Source organism: Chelonoidis abingdonii, chromosome 14, assembly GCF_003597395.2.
Source record: "Chelonoidis abingdonii isolate Lonesome George chromosome 14, CheloAbing_2.0, whole genome shotgun sequence".
Taxonomy (NCBI): Eukaryota; Metazoa; Chordata; order Testudines; family Testudinidae; genus Chelonoidis; species Chelonoidis abingdonii.
Genome location: NC_133782.1, coordinates 35,679,179 through 35,694,114, shown reverse-complemented (window position 1 = coordinate 35,694,114; position 14,936 = coordinate 35,679,179). Strand labels below are relative to the sequence as shown.

General features: G+C 50.9%; 1 gene segment (V, D, J or C); it reads right to left on the bottom strand.

Moving 5' to 3' along the window:
* Positions 1-13,008: 13,008 nt before the first annotated feature.
* Positions 13,009-14,059, bottom strand: LOC116835450 (T cell receptor alpha variable 21-like). The segment is given in 2 exon segments: positions 13,009-13,403; positions 13,911-14,059. Coding segments are annotated over 2 exon segments (354 nt in total).
* Between the last annotated feature and the right edge of the window lie 877 nt (positions 14,060-14,936).

Here is a 14,936-nt window from a genome sequence, read left to right as displayed (position 1 = left end):
TCTACATTTCAAAATTAGGTCAAGTTTATTAAAGTCGACCTGTAGACTCCAATTTTTCAAAATTGATAGTGTATGTCTCCACTGTGTACGTTCCATCAGTGGAGCACATGCCCATTACCATGGGTAGCATCGACTCATGAAGCGATGCACTGTGGGCACCTATCCCACAGTTCTGCTCCCATTGGAATTCTGGGTTTGGGCTCCCAATGCCTGAGGGACAAAAAGAAAATTGTGAGGTGTTTTGGGTACAAATATTTCATCACCCTCCATGATAAGACACTTAAGAAGGCGATGCTACCAGGTCAGACCATAAGTCCATCCAGCCAGTATCTGCTCTACCGACAGTGGCCATGCTTGTTTGCCCCAGAGGGAGTGAAGCTACAGGCAATGATCAAGTGATTTCTCTCCCTGCCATCCATCTCCACTCTCTGACAAACAGGGCTAGAGACACCATTCCTTACACATTGTGGCTAATAGCCATTTATGGACTTAACCACCATGAATTTATCCAGTTCTTTTTTAAACGCTGTTATAGTTCTAGCCTTCAAACCTCCTCACGTAAGGAGTTCCACAAGTTGACTGTGCGCTGCGTGAAGAAAAACTTTCTTTTATTTGTTTTAAATCTGCTGCCTATTAATTTCATTTGGTGACCCCTAGTTCTTCTATTAGATGCACTTGGCTCATACCTCCCTCCCTGAAAGCAGTGGCAAACAATCATTTCTGCAGTTTACTCACTGGGTTAGACCTCAGCGAAAGCAATGTTCCCATTGTTGTTGCTGCTCGCTGTGTGCTCCATAATATCTGTGAGAGTAAGCGGGGAAAGTTTCTGGTGGGGTAGGGGGTTGAGGCAGATTGCCTGGCTGCCAATTAAGAGCAGCCAGACACCAGGGCAATAAGAAAAGCAGATCTAGGTGCATTGCATCTCTAAGAGGCTTTGAAAACCAGTTTCATGAATGATCCGACACTGATATGACAGTTCGGTGTGTTGTTCCTTACCAATCTTCCCCCTTTTTTGCATGTTCTGCCCTGTAAACTAAACCCCCACCAACCACTGTGTGTACAGTGAATAAAGAGCCTCTTGTCCTCAATTCGTGCATTTTTATTATGCTAACAGAGACAGCACAGAATAGCAATGACAACCAGGTAAGGGCCTGGTAACACAGGGAGGAAGGGGCAAGGACACATAGTTTATTACAATTGCACTTTCTAGCAGTCACAGCTGTGGGAATGAGAGCTTTCTGCTCCATGAACCATCCTCTGGAGTTGAGTTCAAGGGATGAAGGTACTCTCTCCCCCACCCCCAACCCACCCCCACATTCTAGAATGTCTGGGAGAGGAGAATATGGAAATTGGTGAGGAGGGCATCATTGTCTGCAGCAGGACTTTAAGGTCAAGCCACAGACGCCAACTTTTTCCTCGCTGATGGGTGCTCACGCCCCCGCCCCTACTCCACCCCTGCCCCAAAGTCCTCTCCCTAACTCTACCCCTCCCTACCCCTATGGGACCCCTCCCCAAATCCCTGACCTGGCCCTGCCTCCTCCCCCAGGCGTGCCACGTTCCCCCTCCTTCCCCCTCCCTCCCTCCCAGGCTTGCCACACAAAACATCTATTTCACGGCGCAAGCGCTGGGAGGGAGGGAGGAGAAGCAGGTTGCGGCGGCCTGCTCAGGGGAAGAAGCAGAGTGAAGGCAGAGATGAGCTGTTGCAGGGGGGCAAGGGGGAGCTTCCGGTGGGTGCAGAGCACCCACCAATTTTTCCCTGTGGGTGCTCAAGCCCCAGAGTACCCATGGAGTCAGCATCTATGGGTCTAGCTGCCTTTCCTGCAGTTCAGTCAGGTGCTTCAACATGTCTGTTTGCTCCCTGATAAGCCACAACATCCAGGGCCAGTGTAAGGATATTTTGCACCCTAGGTGAAACTTCCACCTTGGGCCCCCACCCCGCTCTCCCCAACCTCCAAAAACTAGTGAACGTAGTTTATGAACAGCCTGTCAGAACGGGTAAGGGCTCTGTAATGTTTCTTTTTTACCTTTAAGGCGTTTCAGATTGCCATTGCCTCTGATGGTGTCCCAGTCAAGTCTTCTGTTGTGCAAACTAAACACCTGAGCCAGGTTAGGCAGGGTACAATCCCCCTTGCCCCAAAGGGCCATTATCCCTGTACTATTTCTACTCCAAGTCTATTAAAGCACTTTACTGTAAAATAATTATTCCTTCAGTATTACATGCAAATATCTTCCCAAGTTCTCATCTTGACAAGTTACCGCTTGTGGTAGATCCCTTCCAGTTCCTCTTGTGGGTAAGTTGCCCTTTTGTAAGACACGTGTGGTTGAGTGAGTTTGTCAGGCCTTTGGTGACCAACTGTTTGTGTAGTCACGCGCGCGCCCTTTGCCCAGATGGTGCTGTTGTATCACATGAGCTTGGGGTGGCTGAATGATGTTATTATTTTTTTTAGGGCAGGGCACTGAGGCTGGTGGGTACGGTAACACTCACTGGGTGGGGGGCAGGTGATGCCAGGCATGGGCAGGGAGTACCTGTCAGTCTCGAGCTCGGCCATGCCAGCACCTCTCACCTCAGAGTCTCCCCGGCTTGCCAGGGGGCTATCCTCCTCTCAGCTCCGAGCTGTTAGCTGCCGTGGGCTGCGGAGCGGACACGGGCGGGGGGGTGCCTCCACGGAGGAAATGCAAAGGTCTGGGCTTGGCTGGGACCCTGCACCTGCCAGCTGAAACAGGAACTGTGCCATTTGGGGGGTGCCTGTGCAGCCCAAGCCCATGGCAGTGGCTCCTCCACAGCAGCATGGCAGGTGGGGAGCATAGGCACCATGGGGCAGGGAGAGGCCCGTGCTGCTGTCCACCTACAGCCATCCTTCTCTTACGCCTGGGAGCATGCAGACCGAGCACAGTGAGAGAGGGAGCTGGGGGCATGCCTGCTCGGGCTGCAGCCTGAACACACACACTTGGGGGGGGGTCCTGCAGCAGATCCATGCACCCCCCCAAACTCCCCGCTCTCTAGTGCTTCGGGCTCTTTGGGCTCCCAGGAGTGTGAGCCACAGCCGCGCTGTCCCTCCATGGAGCAGGCTCAGGCCCCGCACCCTGCAGGTGTCATCATGGCTGGGAGCCGCACCGCGTACTGCAGTTGAAAAGCGGGGCCCTGGGGGCACGATGGGGGCTGCAGCCTATGGCATCTGCTGTAGCCTGAAGGCGCCCCCATGTGGGAGGCACGGGCAGCCACCCGGCAGGCGGGCAGGCGGGCACAGCTGCTCCACACAGGGTGGCTGCCACCTTTGCAGGGTACTGCCCCCTGCACAATGCGGGCTCCTCCTGGCTGGGGCTTTGCTGCCCCCACAAACGGCGGCTCTGGCTCTCCAGTTCTCAGAAGGCAGCTCTCTCTGAGAGCCAGGGCTCCGCTTTTTGGAGCCTCCAACCACTTTGCGCTTAGGCAATCACCCTGACAACATCTCCTTTTGCCATGAACAATGCTTCTTGTTCCCTGCCTGCTTTATTATCCCTCTTGTCGGTGCACTGCTTTCTGAGGGTTAGCCTCCAATGCATTGGAGTTTGGCCCTGTCAAGCCTCGAGGAATGCATCAAATCACAGGATATATCTTCCCTTCTCCGCTTCTTTCGCCTTTCTAATTAGGGAAGCCTTTGTGCTTGAGTTGGAGAGGAAGGACCCAGAGAAATGTTGCAGCTGACAAGGGAAAGCATCGTTGTACAATGAATGAAACAATTCACTGCAGTAATTCTGAGGTACGTGGCAATTTTGTGTTTTTAGAGGAAAATTTACCTGGCCAGTAAGGTACACACCGCAGAGCGCTGGGCAGCAGATTTTGGTTGGCAGCAGGGGCATGGTGTGACACACATGGAAAGGGTTAGGCTGTGTGAGGGGTAAACCTAGGCCACCCAGGGAATTTTTTAGTGTGGAACCTTTATGACACGCTAACAGGCTTCCCAGGGTAGCCCCTTTGCATGGCTTGCACTGGCGCCCTGTATCCCAATTGTTTACCTCAGATTAACATTAACCACAATTGCATTTACCCCTGTACTGTTATTACAGGTAGTTGCACTCACAGACGGTGCCTTCCCTTGCCATCACAGTCCCTCCAGCAGTGGATCCTGGGAGGGGATTGGCTCCAGAGTTAGGAAGGTCCTGGACTGTCAGGGACGGGGAGAATGGTCCTCAGCTTGCCCGCTGAACATTCTCCTCCTATCCTTTCCTCATCAACAATGTCCTTGTCTTTGATTGCCCAATGGCCGTCTGGGTCCCCTGGGAGGTATCCACGGAGAGTTGCTGTACTGGTGGGGTTTGCCAGCTGAATCCCACGCAGTGCTCATAGAAAACAGATATGTCTGTGGCTCCACACTAGAGTGACTGATGCTGCTCCCTTTGTCTTCTGGTACACTTGCCCTGAGCTCCTTTACTTTTCACCATGGCCTGCTGCTGTGCCCCTGTGTTAGCCTTTCCCCCCATGCCCATCTGTCATTTTGGCATAGATGTCAGGCATTTCTTCTGCTGCGTTCAAAGAGCTCTGCCTGCCACACTGGGCCGGCTTTAGCAAGTGCAGGGCCCAATTTGTGGGGCTTGTACTTCTACTGGGTGGTGCCTCCAGCCTTCAGTGGTACTCAGATTGCCGGCATTCTGGCCGGGGTTGCACTGGGGCCATGGGAATTCGCCGTGCTCTGGCCCAGAAGCTGATATTAGGGGCCAGAGTGGGCTAGACAGTGGCTGCGCACACAGCGAGGGTGCGTGACGTGTTCCGGAGAGGGGCCACCAGACCGGGACGTGGGGCTTTGCTGCACTCTGCTGCTGCTCTGGACCCGGGGGGTCTAGTGGGGGCCCACGAAAGGCTTGCCTCACTCCATGGGCTGGGCATGGGGCCCTCTAGGTGTGTGGAGCCCGAATTTTCGGGGAATTCAAGGGGAAATTGGCCTAAAGCTGGCCCTGCTTGCCAACAGATAGGTTCTCTCTCCCAACAACAGCAATCTAGAAGCTAGTGTCCTCCTATATGCTCCATGCTGGCAGCGCGTTTGCGTACCTGTACAGCCATGGTCAGCCTGTGGTGGTGAGCTCCTCCATGTTGATCAAACAGGCAATGAAATTCAAAGATTCCCGAGGGCCTTTTCCTGTGTACCTTGGAATGAAGGATGCAGTGGAGTTTGAAAGTGCTGGAGCACTCTGGGACATAAAATCGGTGCGAGGTCAAAAACATGTCAAAATATACTAATGCTGTGTCTACACTCACTCCTATTCGACCAGGGATTAGTTGAATGTAGAGCTTACTCCTCTCGTTGAGGTGGGGAAGTACAGACATCAATTTTATAACCAGCCCTTAGAGTAGATTGGGAATGGGCTCTGTAGTGTGACAAGGTCTAATTATAATTAGACCCAAATGTGGAGAATATGTCAATCTACGATGTAAGTGTAGACCCAGACAAAGGCTGGTGTACACATTACTGCATCGGGTCGATTCTGAAGGGCGGTCTAACGCTACGGGCTTAAGGCCGAAATTTAGCCACGTTAGGTTGACTTTTAAAATGAATGCGTCCACACAACCAACCTCAGTGTTCTGTCAACGCTAAAGGCCTCTTTAAAAATTGACTTCTGTTAACTTCTCCCCGGCAAGGGGAGTAGCGCTGCCAAATGACTTTGTGCCTGCGTCGAATTTTGAGGCGTAGTGTTGGAATCAAGTCGATGGTATTGGGCTTCACGGGGAGCTATCGCAGAGTGGTTCCATTGTGACCGCTCTGGAAGCACTTTGGAATCTGGTGCACTAGTCAGGTACACAGGAAAAGCCCTGGAGAACTTTTTGAGTTTCATTTCCTGTTTGATCAGCAATGGCAACTCAGCAGCACACATGTGACCATGCAGTTCCCCCAGAATCGATAATCTCTAGTGTTAGAATAGAATTTCTGCATGTGCCCCTATCATCTCCGTCCCTGAGGTTATCGCAGATTAGAAGGCAAAAAAAAAACGCACTTGCGATGACATGTTTTCCAAGCTCATGCAGTCCCTCCCACACTGATAGGGCACAGCTTAATGCATGGAGGCATTCAGTGGCAGAGGCCAGGAAAGAATTAAGTGAGTGCGATGAATGAGCGGAGGCAGGACGCGATGCTGAGGCTAATGGGGGAGCAAATGACACTGAAGCATCTGTTGAGGGAGCAAACACAAATGATTAAGTATCTGTTGGAGCTGCAGGAAAGCCAACAGAGCACAGACCCCTGCTGCATCCACTGTGTATAACCGCCTACTCTCTCCCCATGTTCCATAGCCTCCTCACCACAGACACCCAAGCTGAGGGGGGGGAGGGGAAAAGAGGGTGGGAGAGGCTCCAGGCACCCAGCCACTCCACTGCAGAGGATGGCCCAAGCAACAGAAGGCTGTCATTCAAACAGTTTGATTTTTAGTGGTAGTTACAATAAGCGATGTGGACCTTGTCCTTCCCTTCCTCCTCATCCCACCCAGGCTACTACCTTGTCCATTATCTTCAATATTTTATTAATTAATAAAGAAGAATGCAATGCGTTTTCAAACAATAGTTACTTTATTTTGAGGAGGGAGGGTGGTTGCTTACAGGGAATTAAAATCAGCAAAGAGGGCATATTGCATCAAGGAGAAACACACAACTGTCAGACGCGAGGCCTGGCCCAGTCATGAATATTGGTTTTTCAAAGCCTCTCTGAGGCGCCAGAATGCCTTTGCTATGCTCTTTCTAATCGACCATGTTGTCCGGTGCAAAATGATTGGTCTGCCGTTGTGCTTTCACGGAGGAGGGGTGACTGAGGACATGTGGCCAAAACCACCTGAGGACAATTTTTTTGCCCCCATCAGGGCACTGGGAGCTATCACCCAGAATTCCAATGGGCTGCGGAGGACTAGCAGAACTGTGGATAGACTACCCAAACTGCTCCGCTCCATAGGTCGAATGCTAGCATAATGAGTGAGGACGCAACTCTGAACTTTAGGGTACAGATGTGGGGACCTGCATGGACACTTCTAAGCTTAATTACTAGCTTAGATCTGGTATCGCTGCCACACCATCCAAGCACTACTTTTCCCTGGGTAGTCTTGAGGACTTCACCAATTCCCTGGTGAACACAGATCCAAACCCCTTGGATCTTAAAACAAGGAGAATTAACCATCCCCTCCTTTCTTCCCCCAACTCCCTGGTGAGTCCAGATCCAATCCTTTGGATCTAAAAACAAGGAAAAAAAATCAATCAGTCAGATATTAAGAAAAAAGGCTTTTAATTAAAGAAAAGAAAGGTAAAAGAAAACCCTCTGGGAGAGATTAGCATACCAGCTACTCTCACAGGCACCAGATTCAAAACACAGAGGATGTTCCCCTGGGCAAAAAACTTTAATACACACAAAAAATACCCCCAATTTGATAGTTCCTTAATTGTACCAAGACAGTTACAAAGAAATAAACATAAACCTTTTATCCTTTCTAAAACTTACTACTCTGATAAGAGGCTGGTTCCTTGATCTTTTCACTCCAGCTGAAACTGACACTCTAAACAAAGGAAATCTTCCCTCCTTCCTTTTGAAATATCTTGTTCCCCCATTGGTTCCTCTGGTCAGGTGTCAGGATTGGAGAGTATGCTCAAGCAGTCGAATTTATTGAGTCTATACTAGACAGGTTGATAAATTGACCCCTGCTGGATCGATCGCTGCCGCCATCCGGTGGGTAGTGTAGACAAGCCCTCTTCGTCTGGTTTTCACTGGGTGCCACCCGCGGGTTAGAAGCGTACATCCCTACAAGCAACTGTACCCAATTCTCGCTGTGGCCTCAGCACCATGCAACTGGACAGTGAGGTTCTGAGAATAAAGCCTTCCTCTTGCAAAAAGTTTAAGACTTCTAAACCCCTGATACTGCAAAAATTTACTTATTCGAATCTTCCTGAGATCAGAGGAAAAGTCAAGGATGCAATCAGTATCCACTGGCTTCATGCACCTGAGGGTAACATCTTTTTCAAAAGCACCTAGGTAATTTTATCAATCCTAAATCCCATTGACTATTAAGAGCTTAGGTTGCTAAGGGAGAGTCTTTTTTTAAGTATTTAGGCACCTAAAGAAGCAGATCAGCACTGAGTGGGATTTTCAAAAGCATGTAGGAATCTTATTAATGGGAGTTAATCACCTAATCACTTTTGAAAATCCCACTAGGCACCTATCTCCATCTTAGGCAACTAAATACCTTTACAAACATGCCCCTAAACCCTTTCTGAAAAGGGGCTCCTAATCCACCTAAGCACTTTTGGAAAATGTACTCTTTGATCCTTCTGCTGGGATTTTCAAAGGACCCCAAGGAGTTAGGTGCACAACTCTCACTGAATTTCAATGGGATTTGGGTGCCTAACTCCCTTAGGTTCTTTTGAGAATACCAGCCTACAGTTTTTGCACAGGCTGGGGTGCCCTTTGTGTCACTGTGCCTCCACTGCACAGAGGTAGGTGGCTGCATCTTGCAGCTGTGCCTTGGTGATGTTCAGGTAGCTGTGCTTCTCTGTGGTATGGAGCTCAGCTCTGAGATTCAGCCCCCACGTGGCATGTTCGTCCTTGTATAAAATCCCCAGGAAGGTGGGGCTTTCCCCTGGGGCCTGGCGGTACCACTGCACATTTCTCGCCGTGCCGGAGTAACTGCAGGTCAGGCTGGAATTCTGTCCTTCAGAGCTGCTCAAGGCAGCAGGCTCTGCGCCACATTAACCTGGCAACTTACACCTAGTGGGAGAGGAAATTTATATTTATAAATAGAATGATCAATGAATCAGGTCCCTCCATCATCCCTAAATCCAAGGAGAAAAGAAGAACGCATCATTTTCACATTATTCTGGCGTTAGACATTGTGATGAAGTGGGGGGTTTCTTGGGGTTTTCTGTGTTTTCCTGTGGTTTGCATGCACAGGGGGTGGGACTCAATGTCGCTGGGTGTTACTGGTTTAACGAGGTGAGGGGAGAGGGAGTTTGTTGTTACACAGGACCGGAGAGGGACCCCTGCCGATGGCCTGGAGGATGGAGACCCCGGTGACTGGTGACCTAGTGACTCGGAGACCCAGCTCAGGAGACACAGACGGTTCTGGCCAGTGGGAGGACAGAGGGCTGCAGAGGGAGGACCCTGGTGACCTGACCAGCCGGTTCCAGCCAGAGGAGAGCTGTGAGGAGAGGAGACTCAGGCCTTCCTGTTTACTACTCTGTTTACCTGGAGAGAAGACAATGGACAGAGGTGGGGCTTGTGGCCGAGGATATCAGAGGCTCAGCTGGGAAGCAGGGGGGCTCTGGGCTGGCAAGGGGAAGCAGGCAGAGCCCACCTGGATGCAGGGGGACTGGGATATGCTGTGCTGAGGGAGGCCAGGCCTGAGGCCCTGAGAGTTTCCTGTGCTGTGTTCAACTCTCAATAAACTCTCCTGTTTTATGCTGGCTGAGAGTCACTCTGGTCTAGAGAACGGTGGTCTCGCATACCTAAGGCGCCATTTCAGGTGGTGGGAGAAGAGGAGGGATGCCCAGGGGAGAGCAAGCGAGGGCGAGAACTCTATGCAGGGGTTGGCCTCACGGCACGCACACATGGATGCAGTGCTACAAAGGCTCCAGAGAGGTCGTGGCCTCCAGTGAGGAGCTGTGCGGAAGGAAGCCCTGACGCCAGGACAGAGAGGTACAGCATCTTGTATAGAGAAGTATCGCACTAAAAGAACTCTCGCCTCGGATCCTGGCTGTTTCTCGCCTGGGGTCATATGGGAGGTGTGACAAGGGGCATGCAACCATGGACTGCCATACGTGGGGCCATACGAGTTGGTGGGCATAATCTATGAAGTCGCTCCGCCAGTCACACGCGACGGCTCCTGCGGAGTTCCAGATTTCATATCAAAACTGACCTTCGTGCGCATTTGGTTCCAACGCTCGCAGACGTGGAGTTAAGCTCCGAGATTAGAGTATCACGAGGCTTGTGTCCCAGCCGAGTCCAGGAACAAAGAAGATTGTCGGGTAGGCACGGCCTATGCAGTATGATGAGGTACACTATGTACACAAGATCTGTGTATATGCTCTAGCCTAATGGACGTGCTCGCTGGGATCGTGTGCAGGGATTTGAATCCATCTGTACTCGTAGTTAATTAGTTTTATAAGTCCTCTGCGAACAAGGAATCTCCTGTCCCACGTGGTTTGGGCCTAATGGCCTCCTTGGTTCATAGTCGTTCGACTGGGCACTAAGGTAATGTAATACCAATGGCATCTGATTTCAACTCAGGAACCTCAGTTATAGCAATGCTCTAGTGTTGACTACAAGATGATTTAAGCCATTCTTGTAATAATCTTAAAATGTAATTTATCCCAGTCTCTCTTGCAAATCTAGTGAAGAAGGAGATTCGAGTAACTGGATCTTTATATAGCCAGACAAAGGCATGACAAGAGCCCGCCGATGGAGGGAGCTGAAGCTAGAGAAATTCAGGCTAGATATAAGGTGCCACTCTGTAATGGTGATTCAGCCCATTGGAAGCAACTCTACCTAGGGAAGTGGGTGGATTCCTCCAGCTGGAGTCTTTAGATTCAAGACTGGATGTCTTTCTCCAGCTCAACACAGAGCAGGGGCCCAATGAAGGACATCATGGGGAAGTTGCCTGGGGCACAGGTGTCAAACTAAATGATGCACAATCTGTCCATTCTGCCTAAAAGCTATGAAACGGGGGCACCCGAAATCACTCGCTCCACTTCTGACAATCGTGGCTCACTTTTTCAATGGATCCAGGGTCGTTTAAACCCGCAGAACATCCAGTACAGACAGAATGACAAAGGGAGATCAGCTTAATAGGGCCCAGGACACCTAATCACATCTGTCACTGTGTGCTTGCCTCATGTTGTGAATCCGGACTAGAAGGCTTGGCTCCCTGTATTCACGCAGGATCCCTCCGTCCCCTCCGGGCTATTCTTAATCTATCCTGCGAATCTGCGCGCTTAAGAACACCTCCAGTTTCTTGCTATGCCCTATCTAGCTGAGGTGCAAGGACAACTCCCGTCAGCGAGTACACGTACTCATGCAGAACTAAACCCCTCCAATACACGTCTAAAGCTGCGCAGCCTGCCCTAGCAGGTAATGATTGTACAACTTTCAGAGACAAGGCCAACGTCACTGTGTCGGTGCAGCGACAGCGCGTATCAGTTAAAGCTAGCTGGCTTCGGCTACGCGAGATACCCGTTCCTCAGTGCTAAGATGGCCCAAACATAAAATCTTTTTCAAGAGGGCCACTTTTCCTGCTAGTTCCGCGAAAAATAGCTCGAGTAGGCGCGAGAACCTCGAGAGTAAACCTGTCATCTCCCTTTTCAGGCTCGCTATATGCCCGTACACCATTGTAATGGCTCAGGCAGGAAGGCAGGACTTTCCCACGGGCCACTGCTGTACCACTGTACGTAGGACAACTTGTTGTCTGAGTAGCTTGCAGGTCAGAATGGAGATCCCCCTTGGATCTGGTCAGAGATGGAGGACTCTGATCCACTTTAATTTGGCAGCTCACCCCTGTAGACAAAGGCAAATGAGAAGCAAAGATGAGCTTTGTTCAGTTCTCATCAGCCCCTCATCTTCCCCAGTGGTTGCTCCTTATCACTGTTTTCTTCTTCAGCCAAAATAAATCAGAATCTCTATACTGTGGGCCTTGGTGTAAACTATGTGGCTAAATCAAAGTAAAGAACCTACCTGTTAAGCAGCAGTTGAGTGCCTGCTCCGTTCCTGTGTGTTCAGTACAGCATTTCTTGAGAATGGGAGGCCTCTTGGTCATCAGGGACTAGTATCGCTGGGTGAATTCGGCTTCCTGCTCTGGAAACTGAGGCACTGGGCCATCAGGGAGGGGGTTTCCATAGGAGCCAGGCAGTCAACGCATATTGCCATTTTTAATGGATTCGGCAACTGACTCTGTGGTCTCCTTCCAAAATCCAAAGCCTAAGTCACTTTCCTAAGGTCACAAAGTCTGTGGGTTAGCCTGGAATGAGATCATGTCTCCTGAGTGACAGTCTAGTGCTAAAAAAAGCACCAGACCTTTCTTGTCACCACATTATTATTATCTCATACTGGAGCAACTCAGTGCAACTCTGTGACCTGTTCAGTGCAAGGAGGTCAGATTAGAACCTTGCCCGGCTTTAAACTCCATGATTATCATTATAGCACTGGAGACCCAGTCGAGATCAGCGCCTTGTGCCAGGCGCTGCAGAGACACAGAATACAAGACAGTTCCGTCCCCAGATCTCAACAGACAAACTCCACAAACATCCAACAGAACAGAACTGAACTGCGCTTGGGGAGGGGCATTGTGCCGAACTCTGCAGAGACCCCAGGAACTGAGATGCTGTTACTCGGGCACTGTACAGACTCCGTGGCAAAAGCTCCCCACCCTACACACTCACAGTCTAGACAGACAAACTGCGCCTAGACTTACACGTAGCTAGACTGGACAGTATCATGACCAGGCTGTCAGCTGCCTCTTCATTGCGCTCTCGGGTTACCCCTCAGTGCACAGAGGCCCAGGGATGGTGCTTTTCCCCTGCTTCCGGAGGAGCAATGAAAAATCTGTCCCTCTTTGCTGGAGGGATCAGACACATTAATGAGCCCAGCCAATCAGGGACAAACCCTGTTCTCAAAAACAGAACCATGCCCCGGAGTAACCCTTTGCTTCTGATGTCTTAGGGGAAAGCTGCCTCTGCCGGGCATTAGAGACAATAGACAGGTGCAACTGTATTGACCTCAATCTCTTCCTCTCCGTTAGAAATGCTGCCTCCTCCTGGCCAGAGACGTACACCCACTGAAGTGAGTCCCACTGTGGTTGTCACTGTTGGTACATTTTGTCCTCTGTCATAGTTCCCTTTACCGCTGGGTTTTAAGAGTTTCTCGAGCTGTTCCTCCCCCTGGAGCATAGGGCTGATCCCTCAGGGGACCGCTGGACTTCGCTGGGATGGGCAGGTGCCAGCTATGCACAAACACTCTGCCGCTATCTCAGCCTTGTGTTGCAGAGCCTTGTAATGGAAGGAGAAGCACGCTCAGAGATGCACTGTGTAAGAAGTACGTGGTGTTGTGCCGCCAGCCAGCCTCACAGTTACCCTCCAGCTGGGAAGTTTTTGCACAGGCTGCCAGTGCTCCTGTGTCACTGTGTCGCCACGGCGCAGAAGTAGGTGGCTGCATCTCCCAGCTGTGATTCTCTGATGTGCAGAGAACTCAGCTGCTTCTCCTTGTCGAGCTCCGCGCTGAGGTTGGACTCCTTGGTTTGTTTCCCATTGGACACCAGAATCAGCAGGGAGACAGGCTGGCCTCCGGGCAGCTGTCTGAACCACTGCAAACTCCCAAAATTACTCGTCTTGTAGTGGCAAGAGATGCTGCCGTTCTGCCCTTCCCGAGTGACCGCAGACAGATTCTGGTGCACCTCGGCCTGGCAGCTCCCCCCTGTGGGCAGAGGAGAAAAGACACACTCCATAGATGACAGGGCACCTCTGCCCCGTTCACACACTGGCCGGATGCAAAGCCCAGGGGAGTTTCTCTTCTTTTCCAGGGGCTTTGCATCTGGTCCACCACTGCTATTTTCCTAGATTGCTGTATTCCTAGATAGCCATAATCTGGGGTTAGGGGGTCCGGGTTAGGAGATTAGCCCTAGATTATTGCTGGCTGCGAGATTCCCAGAGGCACAATAATAAGAGACAGCCTCTACCCCAAAGAGTTTACAGATTAAATAGCCAAGCAACGGATGGGAGGGGAAACTTAAGGCACAAAAAGGGGAAGGAACTCCAGCGGGCCAGAGCTGGGAACTGAACCCAGGAGTCCTGTAGCCTCATCCAATACAGAGAACGATGCCTGGCTAGCAAAGCAAAGGGAGAGTCAGCGAATTAGTCCTTGTCTCTTAAATCCACCAGCACGTTCAGCATCTTCTGTCGCGTTTCCTGCCCCCAGACTTACAGGGAATGTTCACCAGCAGTAGCAGCAGGCGTGGGAACAGCTGCCAGGGTCTCTCCATTGTCTCTCAGCAAAGAAGTTGTACTGCCGGGTGTTCCCCGTTCAGTACAAAAGGTTCAGCCGCCTCACAGTTAGATTTACTTCTCCCTCTGGGGCAAATTTACCAGCTTCGCCTCCTGAACTTGGAGCCTCTTTGGTACCCACAGGCGACAGCTCCGGGTAGCCTAACACAGCTGGGAAATGAATCCCACGGGGTCACTTTGTAGAACTGCTCTGAGCAAGTGGGTGCTGTGGGTAGGCGGAGCCTGTGGCAGACATAGATGGGTTGAGGGGAAGAGCGGGGGCCTCTTTCAAATTCGCGTCTTTGCTGGGGCTACACCGCTTTACAGCGCCATGTGAATGGCCCACAGGACTACAGACAGACCTGGCCACATTGCTTATTATAATGATGGCACAAACTGCTGAAGAGGATGAACCTTTTCCCTCCCTTGAAATGTAACCTGTGACAGGGAATGGGTCACTTGATGATTCCCTGTTCTGTTCATTCCCTCTGGAGCACCTGACATTGCGCACTGTCCGGAGACACTGGGCTAGATCGACCTTTGGTCTGACCCAGTATACGCCGTTTTATGTTCTTAAGCAGATTTCACGTGTCTAGATGAATAATCCGCAGACTACTGATACACAAGGAAGTGATGTTTCCTGCTGCGTCGGGAATGACCGCGATTTCTTCAAAACGATCTTATATTTGAGTGTTTGGTTATTAGAACATGGAGGAAGGAAAAATGTCTCTTCTCGTTCTTTGCAGTCTTCATGCTTCATTATCGAGCTCCCTCTCTTTCCTGACCCAGTATCTAAATAGCTAGCTAGATTTCCTGATGCACGTCTGTCCATACAACCATTTAGCCACCCAGTCCCAGGCCCGCCCAGAGGATTCAGGGGTCCTGGGGTCTTCGGCCGCGGGGGGTCCCCTCTTCGGCGGTAATTCGGCGGCGGGGGCATCCTTCCGTTCCTGGAGCCGCCGCCGAA